The 18,762-nt window shown below is 41.1% G+C and overlaps 1 protein-coding gene across 1 annotated transcript in view; it reads left to right on the forward strand.

Moving 5' to 3' along the window:
- Window positions 1–18,762, forward strand: part of mapkapk5 (MAPK activated protein kinase 5) — a 71,092-nt gene that overhangs the window by 17,193 nt on the left and 35,137 nt on the right. Inside the window, exons 3-6 of the mRNA XM_078227333.1 lie at window positions 10,749–10,824; window positions 13,454–13,551; window positions 14,088–14,196; window positions 18,527–18,616. Coding sequence (XP_078083459.1) covers window positions 10,749–10,824; window positions 13,454–13,551; window positions 14,088–14,196; window positions 18,527–18,616 — 373 coding nt within the window. The remainder of the gene's footprint in view (window positions 1–10,748; window positions 10,825–13,453; window positions 13,552–14,087; window positions 14,197–18,526; window positions 18,617–18,762) is intronic.

Raw genomic sequence — 18,762 nt, forward strand, 5'->3', positions numbered from 1 at the left:
TAAGGGTTTGTCCATTTAAAATAAAGATTAGGCAAAGTCTTTCTCTTGATTGTCATGAGTCTTAGCAATTTTCTACCTGAAAAGGTGGTGGACGCAAGTCATTGAATATTTTTAAGGCAGATTTGGATAGATTCTTGGTAGGCAAGGGGGTGATAGGATATCAGGGTCAGGCGGAATGGGGATTTGAGGCTATCTCATCAGTCATAATGTTATTAAACAGCGGAGCAGTTTTGAGGGGTCAAATGGCCTACTGCTCCTTGATTATATGTTTGTTCATACGTCAGCATTTAGCTTCAGTTGACGGGGGTTGTCAACTCTGGCTGGCCATATTTCAAGAGGTGTCGGCGGAAGTGATATCGTGGAAATCTGGTGACATGGTGCAAGTAGGTACTATGGGAGCTCGAAAAAGAGAAAAGCAAACCAACTTTAATTGGCCAAATAAGATAAATTTGCAGCAAAGGTAAATAATGTTCAAGTTTGGGGCAGGGGGGAGCTTTAATCACTCACTGGGCTTGATACAGAATCCAATGCCCTGGGATAGTAAAAGCTGCTAAAACTCAGGAAAATATATTTTTTCTCTTTCCATCGCTCTGTTTTTAATAAAATGAAGAGATCTGAGCCCCCACTATCACACCTGGAAATACTTGCTGCTGGTTCCAGTCCCTCAATAAAATTCAAACCCCACCAAACTTGTCCCAGTCAGTTGGAGATCTCCTGGCACTTTTTCGGTTTACGGTTTAAATTTGATAGGGCGTGCTGCATAAGATTTGATGTCATTGCATGGCCGTGTCTCATGATGGCAATTGAAGTTTCTTCCCCTTGGATGCTGATGATGAATTATGGGACTGATTTGTTTAAAATATTGTTTCAAAATCTCTGATCGCTTTCTTTGGCCACCGGGAGATTGCTGATTCCGGTAGACTCCCAGCCATTCCAGAAGGGTTGGGAACTCCACACACTACTCTCTTCCCATCTTTCCTCATCTAAATCTAGCATCCTAACTCTCTATTCTCTTTTCCCTCATTTGCTTATCCAGCTTCCCCTTAAATGCACGTATAATATTTGCTTTAACCATTCCCAATGGTAACGAGTCCACATTCTCACCTTGGGTAAGGCATTTTCTCTGATTACTTACTGGATTTCTATTGTGAATATTAAGCTTTGCTAACTACTTCTGGGTTACTAAATAGTCTGAGACAGCTATGTTTTCTAGAATAACAGTGCCTTTTTTTCCACTATCAATGGAAGCCTATCTCTCCAAAGGCTTTACATTCATGTAAAAAAAAAAGTCTCATTTATGTAGTGCCTTTCACAAACCTAGGACGTAAGTGCTAGAATCAATGAAGCACCTTTTGAAGTGCAGTCGCTGTTTTAGGAAGTACTGTAGTCAATTTGTACACAGCAATCTCCCAAAGACAGCAATGTGATAATGACTAGGTTTTTTTTGATGTTGATTGAAGGATAGATATTTACCAGGACACCAGGGTTAATTCCTCCACTCCTCTTTGAAATAGTGCCATGGAATCTTTTATGTCTACCTGAGAGAGCAGATGGGGCCTTGGTTTAAAAATCTGAGAAATGGCGAACCAATAATGCAGCATTCCCTCAGTTCTACACTGGATTGTTAGCCTGGAGTTTGTGTCATAATTCTTTGACTCAAGCGAGAACTTCACCAATTGAAAATGGCTGGCATAATTCCAGTTATCCATGGTAGATCTTCATCTCCTACCCCTCCAGCCCCAATTTTATTCTCTCTGCTCTTGGACCAGGGCCAAAAAAGCAACCCTGCCCAAGTAAGTATTTGCCTTTCATGTATTAGCCTACATATCATTTATTAGATTGTTAGAAGGTTTTTTAAATTGCGAATGCGACATGATACATTACAACCAAGTCCGATCCATTCTTATCCAACTCCTGGCTGTGCATATACCCCAGAAGGAGTCCTTGACTTGTAATGAGGAGCAGATACAGAGACTTGACACCTTACACCTACCGTAGTTGAGCTATTTCATTGTAGCCAACTTGGCAGAAATCAGTTAACTGGGAGTTCAGCCTGGAGCCTTCCTCAACTTTGGCTTTAAAACACTGGGTAATCTTAATGAGTTAACCAATGTGGCTGCATCTGAGAGTCTTTCAGATTCATGTTTACTGAAACCTGGGAGCAGATTTTTGACCTGGATCAGGTAATACAGTGAGACTGACAAGTTCATAGTGATTGCTAATTTTGATCTTATTGAATGGTGGAACAGGCTCGAAGGGTCAAATGACAACGTTTAAGGGACAACTTGACAGATACATGGAAGGATATCGACTGTGTAGAGGCAAAAGGTCTTTAGTTTAGAAAGGCGTCCTGTGTCAGCGCAGGCTTGGTGGGCCGAAGGGCCTGTTCCTGGCTGTGCAGTTCCTCTTTGTTGTTTTGACCCTATTCCTGCTCCTATTTCTTTTGTTATGAAGTAAAAAGGACATTTGAGCTATTCTTCATTCACCCTGTTCCCTTGTGAAAAGCTGCAAAACAAATATTTATTTTGCTGTAAATGCCCCGCTGGTGCATATGTGACTCGTGTTTCTTTTAGTAAACTGCAGTTTGAAGCTGACTAAACAACCGTGTTTGAATTGTGGCCTACTATAAGATGCAGTTTTAGAATTTATATTTTGATCGTGAGGATTAAGTAATTGGATTTCATGAGTAAACATTCAGCTTTGAAGCTTCATTGACAAGAGGAGGTAACTACTCAAAAGTTAGCTCTGGTGCATTTCAGCAATCTTCTGGTGAGGGCAACTTTCACCCTCTGCCAATAGTTGCCTGCAATCAGCATTGGATCTTGGGACCTCAATCCTCAATATATTACTTCCTTTGTGCCTGAGTTCATCCATCCTTCCCAAGCTGTTGATTTTTTTTCAGGAAAGTAAAAGGATACTTGTGTAATGTCTGAATTTGAGCATTTACCCAGGCACCAGAGAAGTCACCTTCAAAGTAAAGTTTGTTCATTAATCACAAGTAAGGCTTGCATTAACACTGCAATGAAGTTACTGTGAAATTCATGTGGCGGCACGGTAGCACACTGGTTAGCGCTGCTGCCTCATAGTGAAGGAGGCAGCGCTCTGAAAGCTTGTGTGGCTTTTGCTACCAAATAAACCTGTTGGACTTTAACCTGGTGTTGTGAGACTTCTTACTGGGCCTCACAGTGCCGGGGACCTGGGTCCCAATCCTGACTTGGATGACAGTCTGTGTGGAGTCTGCACATTTTCCCTGTATCTATGTGGGTTTCCTCCCACACTCCAAAGATGTGCAGGTTAGATTGATTGGCCATGCTAAGTTGCCCCTGAGTGTGAGGAGGTTATTAGGGTGAATAAGTAGGGTTATGGGGACAGGGCCTGGGTGGGATTGTGGTTGGTGCAGACTCGATGGGCCAAATGGCCTCCTTCTGCGCTGTAGGGATTCTATATAAATATCCAAAATGTCTGGAAACCTTAAGTATGCAGTTTCAGCACTAGTGCTAACTGGCTGCCTATTTGTGGACAATTCTCAGTTGAGACTCAGAGCTTGATGGTGACAATGGATATCTGTCGTTTAATGCTTTTGTACTCATTCATAGTAATATTCACTTCTGCAGCAAGAAGCTGTAACTGTGAAGATAACTGAATTTGAATAAGAACTTTGGAATTCTCAATAGAAATTGAAACGGATTAAGTATACATTACTTAACATACATCAACACTTAAGTATACATTACTGGACAACAGGGTGGCACAGTGGTTAGCACTGCTGCCTCACAGTGCCAGGGACCCGGGTTCAATTCTGGCCTTGGTCATTGTCTGTGTGGAGATTGCACATTCTCCCCGTGTCTGCGAGGGTTTCCTCCGGGTGCTCCGGTTTCCTCCCACAGTCCAAAAATGTGCGGGTTAGGTTGCTTGGCCAGGATAAATTGCCCCTTAATGTCAGGCGGATTAGGAGGGTAAATATGTGGGGTTACGGGGATAGGACAGGGCCTGGATGGGATTGTTGTCGGCGCAGGCTCGATGGGCCAAATGGCCTCCTTCTGCACTGTAGATTCTATGAAGGTTCTACTGTTCTGGCATTAACACATCCTGTAGCATTTGCATCAATGCAAACTGGTATATTAATGATCTTCACATTATGGAAAAACTACAGTGCTGATTTGATGCAATTGGAGGAATTTGAGGCTGAAGTAATGATTCAAGTTGTGTTTTGTAGAAAAGCAGATATTCCCACATTAGATGTGTGCTGAATCAACTAATCTTGAACATCTTGGTTTTAGAATTGGTCTTTGCGCCCTTGGATTTATGAAAGGAAAATTTAAACCAGGTTTCCCCACACCTGCTCAACTGTAAATGTGTGTGTCAGTCTGACAAGAAAGTGATTGGGCTGGGCTACAATACTGCAAAGTTGACTTCATGGATTTCTACAGATCAGTGGCTAGTTAGGCAAGATACTGGAGGGCTACCAGCACCCACAGTACCTCGGCAGCAGAAAGGGAGAAAATTGGAACAAAGGAGAAACCAGGCATTTATTACCTCTCGTGTGAACTGTATGTAACTGCGTATGTTCTGTAAATGATTTCCAATAATGCTCACTGTGGTTAAAAAGTTATGTCCAAACATCGTTTAATACTTAATGTGTGGTTGGGTGCAGCCAGTTGCTGAACCTGTCTGAGATTACCCTTTAGCATGTTTCTAGTGGAAAGATGCAAGAGTGGCATAATCTTGGGAATAATACTACCGTAAGAATTGCAATGGTTCAAGCTGTCCCATCACCACTTTCTCGGGACAACCATGAATGCGCAATAAATGTGGTTTTTTAGAGTTGCCCACATCCTGATTTTTAAAAAATATAGCTTATTTTAAGTAGGTAAAATTAATAGTGTTTCTATCTCTAGCGAGCTGGTGATACGAGGTAAAGGACAGGGCACAGAAGTGTGTTATGCTTAAATTTATAAGCTTTAAAGTCTACACTCACAGCTGAGTACGGCTTAGCGTTTGTAGTATTGTGTCTCAGCAGAGTCAAAACTGAGGGGAGGAGAGAAAGGAAAAATATGCTGTGATAATGTATCCAGTGCTATAACTTAATTTTGGTTTTAATTGTTGAGATGGTAAACTGAAGAATGCCGTGTGAATCCATTAAGGCTGAAATTAAGAAAAATAATTTCTAGTCTATTGTAATGATGATGCAAAGAATAATACTAGTTTATGCCACTGTGCAAACTTGCCTCTTTGTGATAGCTGGTTTTTTTTGAAGCTGGTTATTTTGGGAGCTGATCCTATTCAAAATTCCTGGTTAGGTGCCAGTTTTTTAAAAATCTAACTGGCTAAGTCCTGTAAGTGCGGAATTCCAATAGGATTGAAAACAATAAGCAATTAATGGTTGGGTGAATTCAAGCTTGCATTTTAAAAGTCTGAATTTTAGAAGGGAAGACAGTAAGCTATGTAGCGGTGACCATTTTTGAGAAAAGAATAGAACAATAAACAATTGGATGAGTCTAGTTTCCAGGGGTTGGTGCTGATTTCATTCCCAAGTCTTATTTCGTTTGTAAGCCAACTTTGAAAACTGGATTTGTGGCAGCTGTACCTTGAACGTAGCTTTAGCTCACTGAATGCTACATTCCATTTGCACTTTGCAGAGCCATGTCCTGTTTTAATTACTTACAGCAATGTGAATAACATTAACTATTAGTTGATGCTCACCACCACCTTAAGGGCAATTAGGAATGGGGAATAAATGCTGGCCAAACCAATGACACCCATATCCCCATGAATGAATTAAAAAATGCTGTGTAAATGAGACACGGAACAAATTATTTGCCGATTACCTTAGCAATGAGTGGTACATTTTATTAGAATAATCACTCCAGTAATTAGTTTTAAGATGTTTACAATTTTGCTTTATAAATTAAAATTTCAGTCTTTTCCCTTGTGTCTCATCACATAGAAAAGGATTATTTTGGGTTACTTTGTAGGATTTTTGCGAGGCTGATTGACCTCTCAAGTCCTAATTCGTAACATTGCGTGCCTTAGTAAATGGAGATTTATAATCTTCTACCAAATATTCTGAGCCACGCAATAGCCAGCTTGAATCTTTGAGCTGAAATTAAGTCAGTGTGATGGGCACATCAATTGGTGACGCGTCAATGTTAATTGCGTTGTAGTGGAGAGGGACTAAAAAGGGAAGAATTGCCAATGCTATAATAATCTCGCTCCTAGCAGCCAGTCATAAGGAGGAGTTGACAGAAGCTTGGGAATAATGCAGTTGTTTACCTTTGTTTAAAATTGGCTACAGGGTTGAAGGCAATAAATACTTGGAAGGACCCAAAAGCAATTTCTGGGATTTTCTATAGTAAAACCGCAGGCTACTGCAAAATGGCAGATTGCCTAGGAGCAGTTTATTCTTCAATATAAAGAAATGCATATAGAACCAAAGAATCCCCACAGTGCAGAAGGAGGCCATTTGGCCCATTGGATCTGCACCAACTCTCTGAAAAAGCATCTTATCAGCATCGTCTCTCGTGGAGACATCAGTTCATGTTGACAAAAGCTCATGTTTTATCACTTGGCGGTGTAGCACTGCAATATTCTAGACACAGTTTCAGCCATTGAAGATTCAAGCTGGCAGCAACTTCACTCCAAAGCAGTAACCCAGATATTTCTCTTTCAGTTTGGGGGTGGGGAAGGGGAAATGTATTAGATAGAGAGAGTCAAAGGGTGAGGTTTTTATATACAGATAAAATAATAAACTTATAAATTAGTGATACTAAATTGAGAGATTTTAAGTACTCGAGCAAGTACTGCTCTCTGCTTTTAACTTTTCAGATGAGTCCTAGATCTAGTCACCCAATTTGGAGGAGGCAATTTGAGGGTCTATTCTAACATTTATGACGTAGCTTCATATGGAGTAAAGCTGCTCAACTTCTATCATCTTTTTAAAGTAGGAACAGTGATTTGATTTATTATTGTCACATGTATTAGTGTGCAATGAAAAGTATTATTTCTTGTGCACAAAGCATACCGTTCATAGAGAAGGAAAGGAGAGCGTTCAGAATGTAGTGTTACAGTCATAGCTAGGATGTAGAGAAAAATCAACTTAATGCGAGGTAGGTCCATTCAAAAGTCTGATGGCAGCAGGGAAGAAGCTGTTCTTGAGTCGGTTGGTACGTGACCTCAGACTTTTGTACCTTTTTCCCGATGGAAGAAGATAGAAGAGAGTATGTCTGGAGTGTGTGGGGTCCTTGATTATGCTGGCTGCTTTTCCGAGGCAGCGGGACGTGTAGATGGAATCAATGGATGGGAGGCTGGTTTGAGTGATGGATGGGGCTTCGTTCACGACCCTTTGTAGTTTCTTGCGGTCTTGGACAGAGCAGCAGCCATACCAAGCTGTGCTGCAACCAGAAAGAATGCTTTCTGTGGTGCACCTGTAAAAGTTGCTGAGAGTCATAGCTGACATGCCAAATTTCCTTAGTCTTCGGAGAAAGTAGAGGTGTTGTTGGGCTTTCTTAAGTTATAGTGTCAGCATGGGGGACCAGGACAGGTTGTTGGTCACCTGGACACCTAAAAACTTGAAGCTCTCGACCATTTCTACTTCGTTCCTATTGATGTAGACAGGGCATGCGCTCCACTACACTTCCTGAAGCCGATGGCTATCTCCTTCGTTTTGTTGACATCGAGGGAGAAATTATTGTTGCTGCACCAGTTCACCAGATTCTCTATCTCTTTCCTGTATTCTGTCCCGTCATTGTTTGAGATCCGATCCACTACAGTGGTGTCACCTGCAAATTTGAAAATCGAGTTGGAGGGGAATTTGGCCGCACAGTCGTATGTGTATTAGGAGTATAGTAAGGGGTTTAGGACGCAGCCTTGTGGGGCACCAGTGTTGAGGATGGTCGTGGAGGAGGTGTTGTTGCCTATCCTTACTGATTACGGTCTGTGGGTTAGGAAGTTCAGGATCCAGTTGCAGAGGGAGGAACTGAGCCCCAGGCTATGGAGTTTGGAGATGAGTTTCATAGGAATAGTGGTGTTGAAGGCTGAGGAGTCTGGCATAGGTATTTTTGTTATCTAAGTGTTCCAGGGTTGAGTGCAGGGCCAGGGAGATGGCATCTGCTATGGACCTGTTGCAGTGGTAGGCGAACTATAGTGGATCCAGGCAATCTGGGAGGCCAGAATTGATTCGTTCCATGACAAAGCTTTCAAAGCACTTCATAATGATGGATGTCAGAGCCACCGGACGATAGTCATTAAGGCACGCTGCTTGGATTTTCTTTGGTACCGGGATGATGGTCATCGTCTTGAAGCAGATGGGGACCTCGGATTGTTATAAAGAAAAGTTGAAGATGTCTCTGAATACCCCCGCCAGCTGATCCACACAGGATCTGAGTGCTCGTCCAGGTAACCCATCCGGGCCAGTCACTTTCCGTGGGTTGACCTTCGAGAAGGCTGCTCTGACACCTGCAATGATGACCTCAGATACAAGTTCATCCGAGGCTTCTGGGGTGGAGGATGTGCCCTCGCTGACCTGTTACCAAAAACACATAGAATGCATTGAGCACATCAGGGAGGGGTGTGTTGGTGCCGGCGATTTTATATGTCTTCATCTTGTAGCCTGCTATGTCTTGCAGACCTTGCCATTGTTGATGGGGGTCCTTGTGGCTAGCCTGGGACTCTAACTTGGTCCAGTACTGTCTTTTGGCATCTTTGGATCGCCTCGGTTCACATCTGGCTTTCTTGAATAGGTTAGGGTCGCCTGACTTGAACGCCTTAGACTCAGACTTCAGCAAGCAGTGGATATCCCTGTTCATCCATGGTTTCTGGCTAGGATCCACGCGGATTTGCTTCCTTGGCACACAGTCTTCTACATACTAATTAAGTCAGTTACTGTAGTGGTGTACTCGTTCAGGCTGGTCGCAGAGTTTTTAACTCTGACCAGTCTACTGACTCTAAGCAGTCCCATAGAAGATCATCCGATTCCTCAGACTAACATTGCACAACCCTGCAGTGGCACCTCTAAGTAAGGTCTTCAATTTGTTCTGTATTTTGGGCTTCTTTGTGCTGCAGCCACGTTCTCTTTTATCATATTCGTATTCAGACTGTTCTGTTTCACTCGGGATCCATTGCAGCTGGAGGGGCACAGGAGAGACTAAATTTCAATGTTCCAGTTAAACCACCTAAGGAGGTTCTATATAATTTCCCTCCCTTCAATGCACCATGACTGAAAGGTCTTGGACCTTCTCCATTGCGCCTCTGCGGCAGCTGCCCCAAGCTTTAGTGCATCCCTCGGCATGTAGTTCTAGGCTTTGGAATATGCCAGTCTGCAACACCTGAGTTGGGGAAAACTCTTTTCAATGGAAGACCAACTAGTTTTCAGTAGACCAAAGAGGGTCTTTCACTGAGTTGGTGATCCTCCAGCAATAGCTGATGTTTGCCTCAGTGTGCGTCCCTGTGAACAGCCAGGTGGAATGTTGAAACTTTACTGCCCTTACTGTCAATTATCGCTCCTGTGTTAAAGTAGTACTTTAGGATGAACAGCAATAGTCACTTTATAATGCCTTTAAAACAACATCCAACGGTGTTTCGTAAAAGTGTGATCTGCCAAAAAACTTATCACTGAACCAAAAGAGTTACTAGGAGTATTGTCCAAAAAGCTTGGTCAAAGCAGTAGAAGACCTATGATGTGAGAAAATTTGCACCTTTTTATTAAAATTTTGTCACTAAATTTTTGTCTTGAAAAGCATTGAAAATTGACTGACCACAAGATCAGGGTTGCCATCTGAGCCACCGTGCTGTCATCTCCCCTGAAGAAAATATAACCTCAGGCCTCAAGCAACCTTTTCTTCATTGTTTTTGTTGAAGCGAAATGTGAGAAAAAGAATGTATTGTTTGCCTGGCCAGCAGTTGCAATGTTACCTGTGTGGAAACCTCAGATGAAGAGGACAATCACCATGTCATTGGAAGTAGATACATGCAGAGCAGTTGAATATTTCCCTCCAGTTAGTCAGATACAAGGACAGAATGTGGTACTTAATTGGAATTATTATTCTAGTCAAAAGGAAAATGTGTCAAAACTAATTCCTTGCCTTTACTTTTTGTTGCTGCTGTTTATATTGTTGCCCTGAGCTTTATTTCATCCTAAGCTGCAGCTTTGCTGCCTTACTTGCTCTTTATCTCCATCCCCAACCTCCCACTACATCACAAAAGTTTTCAGATTGAAAGCCATTGCAATCTCTTCTTTACCAGGAACTCAAAAATTATGGAATTCCTAACCTCGCCTTTCTCCTGCAATCTACATACAGGCTTTCAAGAATCTAATTATTACTGTTTGGCCTTATTGTTTTTTTAGTGGTTTTCTGTATTGTAATTGGTAGAGCTGCTAGCTTTCAAATGAGACATCAAGCTGATGCTCTGCTTATCTGTTCTGCCAATCCCATGCATTGTTGACACCAACTGGCTTATGCACAGGAGATTTGCCATAGACTTGTTCTCTGGGTTAAGTGATAGTTTATGAGATGAGGCAATTGGAGTGTTGTTATTATTAATTAAAGACTGAGTTTATTTTTCAGCCCTTTTTTTGGAAAATACTTTGGGGAACTGCTTTGATATTGAATTGGCAGGTGATTACATATCTTGAAATAACATTCTTGTTCATAGAACCCTGCAAGGAAGTGTATGAACCTAGCAAGGAGAAGTGTAATGGAGTGGTCTGTCTTTACTTTGTCACTTATATTCACTGCTTGATTTATTTTTAGAGTATGCATGAAAAAATCATCAGGAGAACGATTTGCACTGAAGATTCTCCTCGATCGCCCAAAAGCAAGAAATGAGGTAAGAATGTGATGTTTTAAAAATATATTTAATAATATAAATTGTAATTTGCCGTGTATGAGTGTAAAAGTGGAGCGAAGACTTAAGACTTTCCGCGGTGGATGTGGCAAACCCATTGGCCACCGCTATCAATGAGCTTTTGTGTGGCTCGCCTGTTCGTGCACATCAACATGTGCTGTCAAGTCTGCTACCTTATGAGTTTGTGCTGTGTTCCCCCAATCCTGCCTTCTAACATGGCAACATGATATCAAGAAGAAATGGCAGATACACAGCCCAGTTGGAACTTAAAGTCATTGAGATTGCAGAACAGACAAACAATTGTGCAGAACTGAAGATATCAGGGAAGAATGATTGGAGGAAGCGCTCAATAGATATTCTTTGGCAATTGTCAAAACTATGTCTGGAGGAAAGCCTAGCATGTGGCCACAGTTGGAAAATTAAGTTACAAAACACATTAATGAAAATTGCCAGGTCAGACTCAGTTTCTCACGGATTTACCCAAATCCTTGTCCTGAAACAAGTGAGAAAACTAGGCATTGCAGATTTCAAAGCCAGCCGTAGATGGTGTACCAGTTTAAGGAGGAAAACTATTTTATGCTTTGACAGAAGACCAAGATTTCACACCGTCTCCCAACAGAATAACAGGCTTATGATCAAAGACTGACAAAAAATGCATCCCAGATTGGCCTATACTGGGAACATGGACGAGACTCTTGAAGTTTTGACATGTTAGCCAGTCAAACGGTGAGCAAAGTCGGAGAGAAAAGTGTTAGTGAAAGCAACTGGCCATGAAAAAACTGAATTAAAATTATATACATTTGTATACATGGCTTTTGTTTTTGGTTAATTTAACTTACACAAATTAATGTCTGCCCCATGGAAGCTATTATAAATAAAAAAATTAAATTATAAAAATACATTTTGACTCCTTTTACATTAACTTTGGAGGCAGGATTGGTGGGAACTGTCACCAGCCTGATAACTGTGCAAAAAGTGAGACAGTGGGAAAGGGTGGATTCCAACGAGCAGTTGATTAGCTGCCTTTGATTGTGTGCTATTCCATGATTCTCTCAATGAGTAGGTTTGCACCAGGCGCGTTGGAGAGTGGGTGATAAATACAGAGAGAGCTTGGATTGTTTTGGCCAAAAGTCAGAGAGCGACTTGCACGTGAGATGTATATTGAAGTATAAAATTATTCAGAAGGGTAACAGACTGGACAAATCGTGGAACCACTCAAACACAATATGCAAAACACATTGTGAAATTTTACAGTTTGCTACCCACCAGATCAGTGGAAGATCCCTTTCTTTATGAACAGCAAAAGGATTCTCTCCCCCCTTTCTTTAGAGATTCATTTTAACAAGACTCCTAGCTTTTTGGCTCCATACTTTTAATTTGTGGGCACTAGGATGCAATGAGCCATAGAAGCTGATGTGCGAATCACGGCCTGACTTTGTAGTTGTTCTTCTTGTGGTTTTAAAATCTGCGATTCTCAGCATGTTTAAATTTAGAGAGCTTAATGGAATGTTTGACTTTGTTAATGGAAATAATTATCAGTCTGAGTACTGAAGAACATCTTTACTCCCTGCCTCCGCGAGGGAGATCAAGTTATCTCTAAAATGGTTCTGTTTTCTCCTCTTCTCACTTGGATTTCTGTCTGCCTCATTAAGGCTGCGGGACTGATACGAATGTTCGTATATTCACTATGTTGCCTTAATGAGGCAACATAGTGAGGATGATCATTAGTAGAGTAGAAGCCAGTCTGTCCTCAATTAATGCTGAGTACATCTTTTTTCTTGCACTCGATTGCTCTCTCACAGTATATAATCACAGGCAGTACTTCTAAAAATGGTATTGCTGTGTCTAACAGCAATAAAGGCCAACGAAAACCTATTTATCCCCCTTTGCCAGGCAACAAAAAGCAAAGTAGAAGGAAGTCCCCAATGGAGTGCAAATCCTTCCTGTCTTTGAAAATTCCAGTATGATTTCCTGTTTGAGTAATGGAAAACTAATTTAACCAGTGTCATTGAGTAGAATAAGAAGGATGCAATTCTCATGACAATTAAGAACTACACCACCCAAGGACAGCAAAATACGCAGGGACCATTTTAGACCTTTCAGCAGCCTCTTACTTCTCAATGTTCATGATAAAAGTCTCCAAATAGCTGAAAAGCAGCAACACCTTAAAGTGAAAATGGACAAAGTAAACAGTTCATTTATTTGTTTTCACATTTAAGTTGCTTTGATCAGTTAGGAATATCGGTCAATATATAAGGAAATGAGGTTGAATAAGACAGAAAATGTTGCAATTACGCAGCAAATCAATCCTTTTGTGAGAGAAAGAAATTCGGTCAGGAATCCTTACTCAGCACTGCGATGCTGCTAGACCTGCTGAGTGTTACCAGCATCTTCTCTCTTCAGATTCCCAACACTTAAAAGTTTTAAAAATAAATCCTTAATGAAGTATTTAGTTTGGGCAGTGAGTGGTACAAATTGCTTTGCATTGTGACTTTAGCTAAGATACTGCAGCATAAAGGGGGGGGGGAAATTGCACAGATTTCTTTACATATATAATGACTTGACATTTTTATATTTCTGCTGCAAGTTATTTCTGTGTCATTATTTCCAGGTTCGACACCACCTGATGTGCGTGGGCCACAATAACATTGTTCAGATTATTGAGGTTTATGCTAACAGCGTTCAGTTCCCCCATGAATCTAGTCCAAGGTATGTCTCGGTCACAATAACAAATTGGAAGGTGAAATAAACGGTCACATGGTTCATTTTGTGCAGGAGTTGTGGCTATATTAAGAACTGAAGTATGTGGCATTGTGAATTAGGAAGCACATTAAGCTAGATTGTTGATGTGGACATTAGTTCAAAACCATTTCTGGCTGATTGGATATATGCTTCCTCTCTGCCAACCACAAAAATCCTACTTGAGATGTAATTTGGGCAGCCTCAACATGGTCCTTAGTGGTATCCATAATTCCCAGTAAATTAGATATAAATACATAGTCTGGCTGAATGATATGGTATCTCCACATTGTTTTGTTACAGATTTTCTCATTCTTCGTGCTGCACAAAATGGAAAATTGTTCAGCTTTTGCAGTTTCTTACGCATGGTTTTTTTTCTCTTTCTGGTGTATCCTCAATTATATTTACATTTCCTGTTTTTCTTGATTCCTCACTTTCTTCCTTTCCCGTATCCTTTTTTTTGTTTTATTATTTAAATATTAAATTATCTATTTCATAATCCGCAGGCCTCGGCTGCTAATTGTGATGGAGATGATGGAAGGTGGAGAGCTATTTCACAGAATCAGCCAACACAAGCACTTTACAGAGAAAATGGCAAGCCAAGTTACTAAACAGGTGATAAATGCTTTATTCTTGTGGATAGAGATGCCATAAAACAGTCTGGTTGTAGAAAATCAAGTTTCCTAAAATGATCACAGGCCCAGGAGATGACTGCTTTGCCTAATTAGGGAGCATGGGGGATTGAGAGAGAGAGAGAGAAACTTATTTGTGTTTTTTTTTTCCAAAGCATTGGGTTCTGGTTCTTGGTCTTTGACAAATAGCAGAGCTAAGATGTGAATATTAACAGGGGCAGGTTATGTAGGCAGGTGGGGTCTGGGTTTCTCCAAGCATGCATCATTTGCTAATTTGCTTGACAAACTCAAGGAATATGAGTGAAGTGAGCATTGTCCTTTGCCTGATTATTGCACTTGCATATAATTTTTACAGCATAGAAATTTTATGCTGGTGTTTATGCTCCACATAGGGTGAGATAGAACATAAAACAGTACAGCACAGAACAGGCCCTTCGGCCCACGATGTTGTGCCGAGCTTTGTCTGAAACCCAGATCAAGCTATTTCCTCCCTATCATCCCGAAGTGCTCCATGTGCCTATCCAATAGCTTCTTAAATGTTCCTAAAGTTTCTGACTCCACTATCCCTGCAGGCAGTCCATTCCACACCCCAACCACTCTCTGAGTAAAAAACCTACCTCGGACATCCTTTCTATATCTCCCACCATGAACCCTATAGTTATGCCCCCTAGTTACCGCTCCATTCACCCGAGGAAATAGTCTTTGAACGTTCACTCTATCTATCCCCCTCATCATCTTATAAACCTCTATCAAGTCTCCTCTCAACCTCCTCCGCTCCAAAGAGAAAAGCCCAAGTTCCCTCAACCTTTCCTCACAAGACCTACCCTCCAAACCAGGCAGCATCCTGGTAAATCTCCTTTGCACTCTTTCCAGTGTCTCCACATCCTTCTTGTAGTGAGGTGACCAGAACTGCACACAATATTCCAAATGTGGTCTCACCAAGGTCCTGTACAGTTGCAGCATAACCCCACGGCTCTTAAACTCAAACCCCCTGTTAATGAACGCCAACACACTATAGGCCTTCTTCACGGCTCTATCCACTTGAGTGGCAACCTTCAGAGATCTATGGATATGAACCCCAAGATCTCTCTGTTCCTCCACATTCTTCAGAACCCTACCTTTGACCCTGTAATCCACATTTAAATTTGTCCTACCAAAATGAATCACCTCGCATTTGTCAGGGTTAAACTCCATTTGCCATTTTTCAGCCCAGCTCTGCATCCTATCTATATCTCTTTGCAGCCTACAACAGCCTTCCACCTCATCCACTACTCCACCAATCTTGGTGTCATCAGCAAATTTACTGATCCACCCTTCAGCCCCCTCCTCCAAGTCATTTATAAAAATTACAAATAGCAGAGGACCAAGCACTGATCCCTGTGGCACTCCACTGGTAACCGGTTTCCAGTCCGAAAATTTTCCATCCACCACCACCCTCTGTCTTCTGTTAGATAGCCAGTTACCTATCCAATCGGCCAAACTTCCCTCTATCCCACACATCCTTACTTTCTTCATAAGCCGACCGTGGGGGACTTTATCAAAGGCCTTACTAAAATCCATGTATATGACATCAACTGCACTACCTTCATCTACGCACTTAGTTACCTCCTCAAAAAATTCTATCAAATTTGTGAGGCAAGACTTGCCCTTCACAAATCCGTGCTGACTATCCCGGATTAAGCTGCATCTTTCTAAATGATGAAGTAAGGTGGCCTATCAACATAATATTTTTGGGAGACATTGTCCAAATTTCTGCTTGTATTCCTTTTGAACATATTAGGAGGTGCACAAGCAAATTTGTGCTCTAATTTTTCTCTTAAATTCTGCCTACAGTGTCATGATACTCCTAATGATTGTGGGGCTCTTATGTGTGGTGGAGTTGATGTAGTGCAGGTTTAGTATGTATAATGTGCTATTGCATCACTCAGACTCTGTCGGGTCTAAACACTTCACATGCAGTGACTAATATGTAAATAGCAGCCATTTGCACAAGGCCTCACAAACACCAATGAGATGAATGACCATTTAACACAACTTTGGCAAGGGTTGAGTGGTGAGCCTGTTGCTAAGGCACAGACCAAGAACTCTCCTCTTTCAGTAGTGCAGTGGGTTATTTTACATTCACCTCACCAATGATACAAGTAGATCAGAACTTAGTTCGACATCTCATCCAAAGGACAAAAATACAGTGATGCACTGAAATGTTAGAAATGCTATCTTATCAGCCAATTTTTAACTTGGCTTATGAAAGTAGAATTACTTATGTTAAAGTGCTACAACTAAAATATTGCTTAATGCTCAATTTTAATTGAACTTTTTTTTCTGTTTTCATGTTGAATAAAAGTTTCAAGTTTAACATAAATTCTGAAATATTTATAGGTCCCTAGAATATAGAATCAGTCCTACAGTGCACTTGGGCCTTGGCCTTGAATGTTATGATGTGCCAAGTGCTCATCCAGCTAAATTACCTTTTTAAAGGTAATTTAAAGTATGTAAAGCTTTTAAAGTATGTGAGGCAACTAGCTGTCACCACCTCTGCATAAAAAAAGTTTTCCTCTCATCCCCCTAAACCCCCTGCCACTCAAGTTGAACCTATGTCCCCTCGTGACTAACCCTTCAACTAAGGGGAACAGCTGCTCCTTACCCACTCTATCCATGCCCCTCATAATCTTGTACACCTCAATCAGGTTGCCCCTCAGTCTTCTCCCCTCCAATGAAAACAACCAAAGTCTATCCAACCTCTCTTCGAAACTTAAATGTTCCATCCCAGGCAGCATCCTGGTGAATCTCCTCTGCACCCCCTCCAGTGCAATCACATCCTTTCTCTAATGTGGCGTCTGGAACTGCACACAGTACTTCTGCTGTGGCCTCACCAAAGTTCTATACAACTCCAACGTGACTTCCATGCTTTTGTAATCTATGCCTCAATTGATAAAGGCAAGTGTCTCGTATGCCTTCATCACCATCCTGCTAACATGCCTTTCCGCCTTCAGAGATGTATGGGCAAACACGCCAAGGTCCCTTTGTTCCTCAAAACCTACTAGTGTCATGCCATTCATTGAATACTTCCTTGTCAAATTACTCCTTCTAAAGTGTGACCTCACATTTTTCAGGATTAAATTCCATCTGCCAATCATCTGCTCATTTGACCATCCTGTCTATATCTTCTTGTAGTCCAAAACACACTGCCTCACTGTTGACCACCTAGCCAATCTGTGTCATCCGCAAATTTAGTAATCCTACACCATCCCCACCCTCCCCCACCCCACATAACCACCTATGTCATTTATATAAATGATGATTAATAGGGGACCCAGCACAGATCCCTGTGATACGCCACTGGACACTGGCTTCCAGTCACTAAAGCAGCTCTCTTGTCATCATGCTCTGTCTCCTACAACTAAGCCAATTTTGAATTCACCTTATCAAATTACCCTGTATCCTATGTGCCCCTAATTCACATTTGAGGAATGTAATTTGAAAACATTAACACAGGCAGTTAAGTTAGGAAATGTTTTACCGAACAAATATTTAGTGTCACGCAAACTATTAACTATAACATGCAAAGTATATTTTGCATAAAGTTGTGAAGTGTTTGTATCTGAACTCCAATACTTTCAGTTAAGGCATCTGAATCAGAAGATTGTGGGTTCAATCCCCACACCTGGGTCTGGGCTCATATTCTAGGCTGGTATTGCAGACACCTTTCCGCTAAAGGTCATTTGCCATTCGTGGAAGAATTACTTTTGTATCCTGCCCAATTTTTTGCCGTCCAAACCAGAATTACTTGTTCGCTCCTTTGCCAATGTTGAATAACTACTGTGTTTGCTGACACACATCACTGCACTTCAAAATTAATTTATTCTGTGATACACTTGGGAGACAGTTTGATATGATGAGGCATCATATAAATGCCAGTATTATTACAGTAGAAGATTTGATTCCTGTCTCAAATGGAACAGATACTCTTCACAAGCTGCATTAACCTTCTAATTTATGACTCGAATCACAATAATTTATTTAAAAAGAAAAGTTGAGCAATGTGCATTCCAGCATTGATGTGCAGAAGATAGTAGAGCACTTTGCTTTAATTTAGACTAGAAGGTTGTCCTCTTTTTCAATATGAAGCAAATTTAGAGTGAGGAAACTTTGTGATTTCACAGATATAAATCCCCAGTGCATTTGCTCCATATTGTTGAAGGCTGTGTTTTCAGTTGTTTTAACAGCTAATCATACTAATCTGCTTTCTCCCATCTTGGTCATTAAATATTTACTATTATTTACGTAATATTGTGTTGCATTTATTGGTGCAGATTGCTCTAGCTATACAGCACTGTCACTCCCTGAACATTGCCCACAGAGACCTCAAACCTGAAAACCTCCTCTTCAAGGACAACTCTCTGGTGAGTACGAGAATCAAAGGTTGACCATCTAAACTAGTGACATGTCTAAACATCTAAACTGACTAGTGACATGTTAATCTTCATGTTTTAACACTATTGAAACTATAATTATATACACAATGGGTTTTTTTTTCAAGGAATGAGTG

Source organism: Mustelus asterias, chromosome 13 (genome assembly GCF_964213995.1).
Source record: "Mustelus asterias chromosome 13, sMusAst1.hap1.1, whole genome shotgun sequence".
NCBI classification, from domain to species: domain Eukaryota; kingdom Metazoa; phylum Chordata; class Chondrichthyes; order Carcharhiniformes; family Triakidae; genus Mustelus; species Mustelus asterias.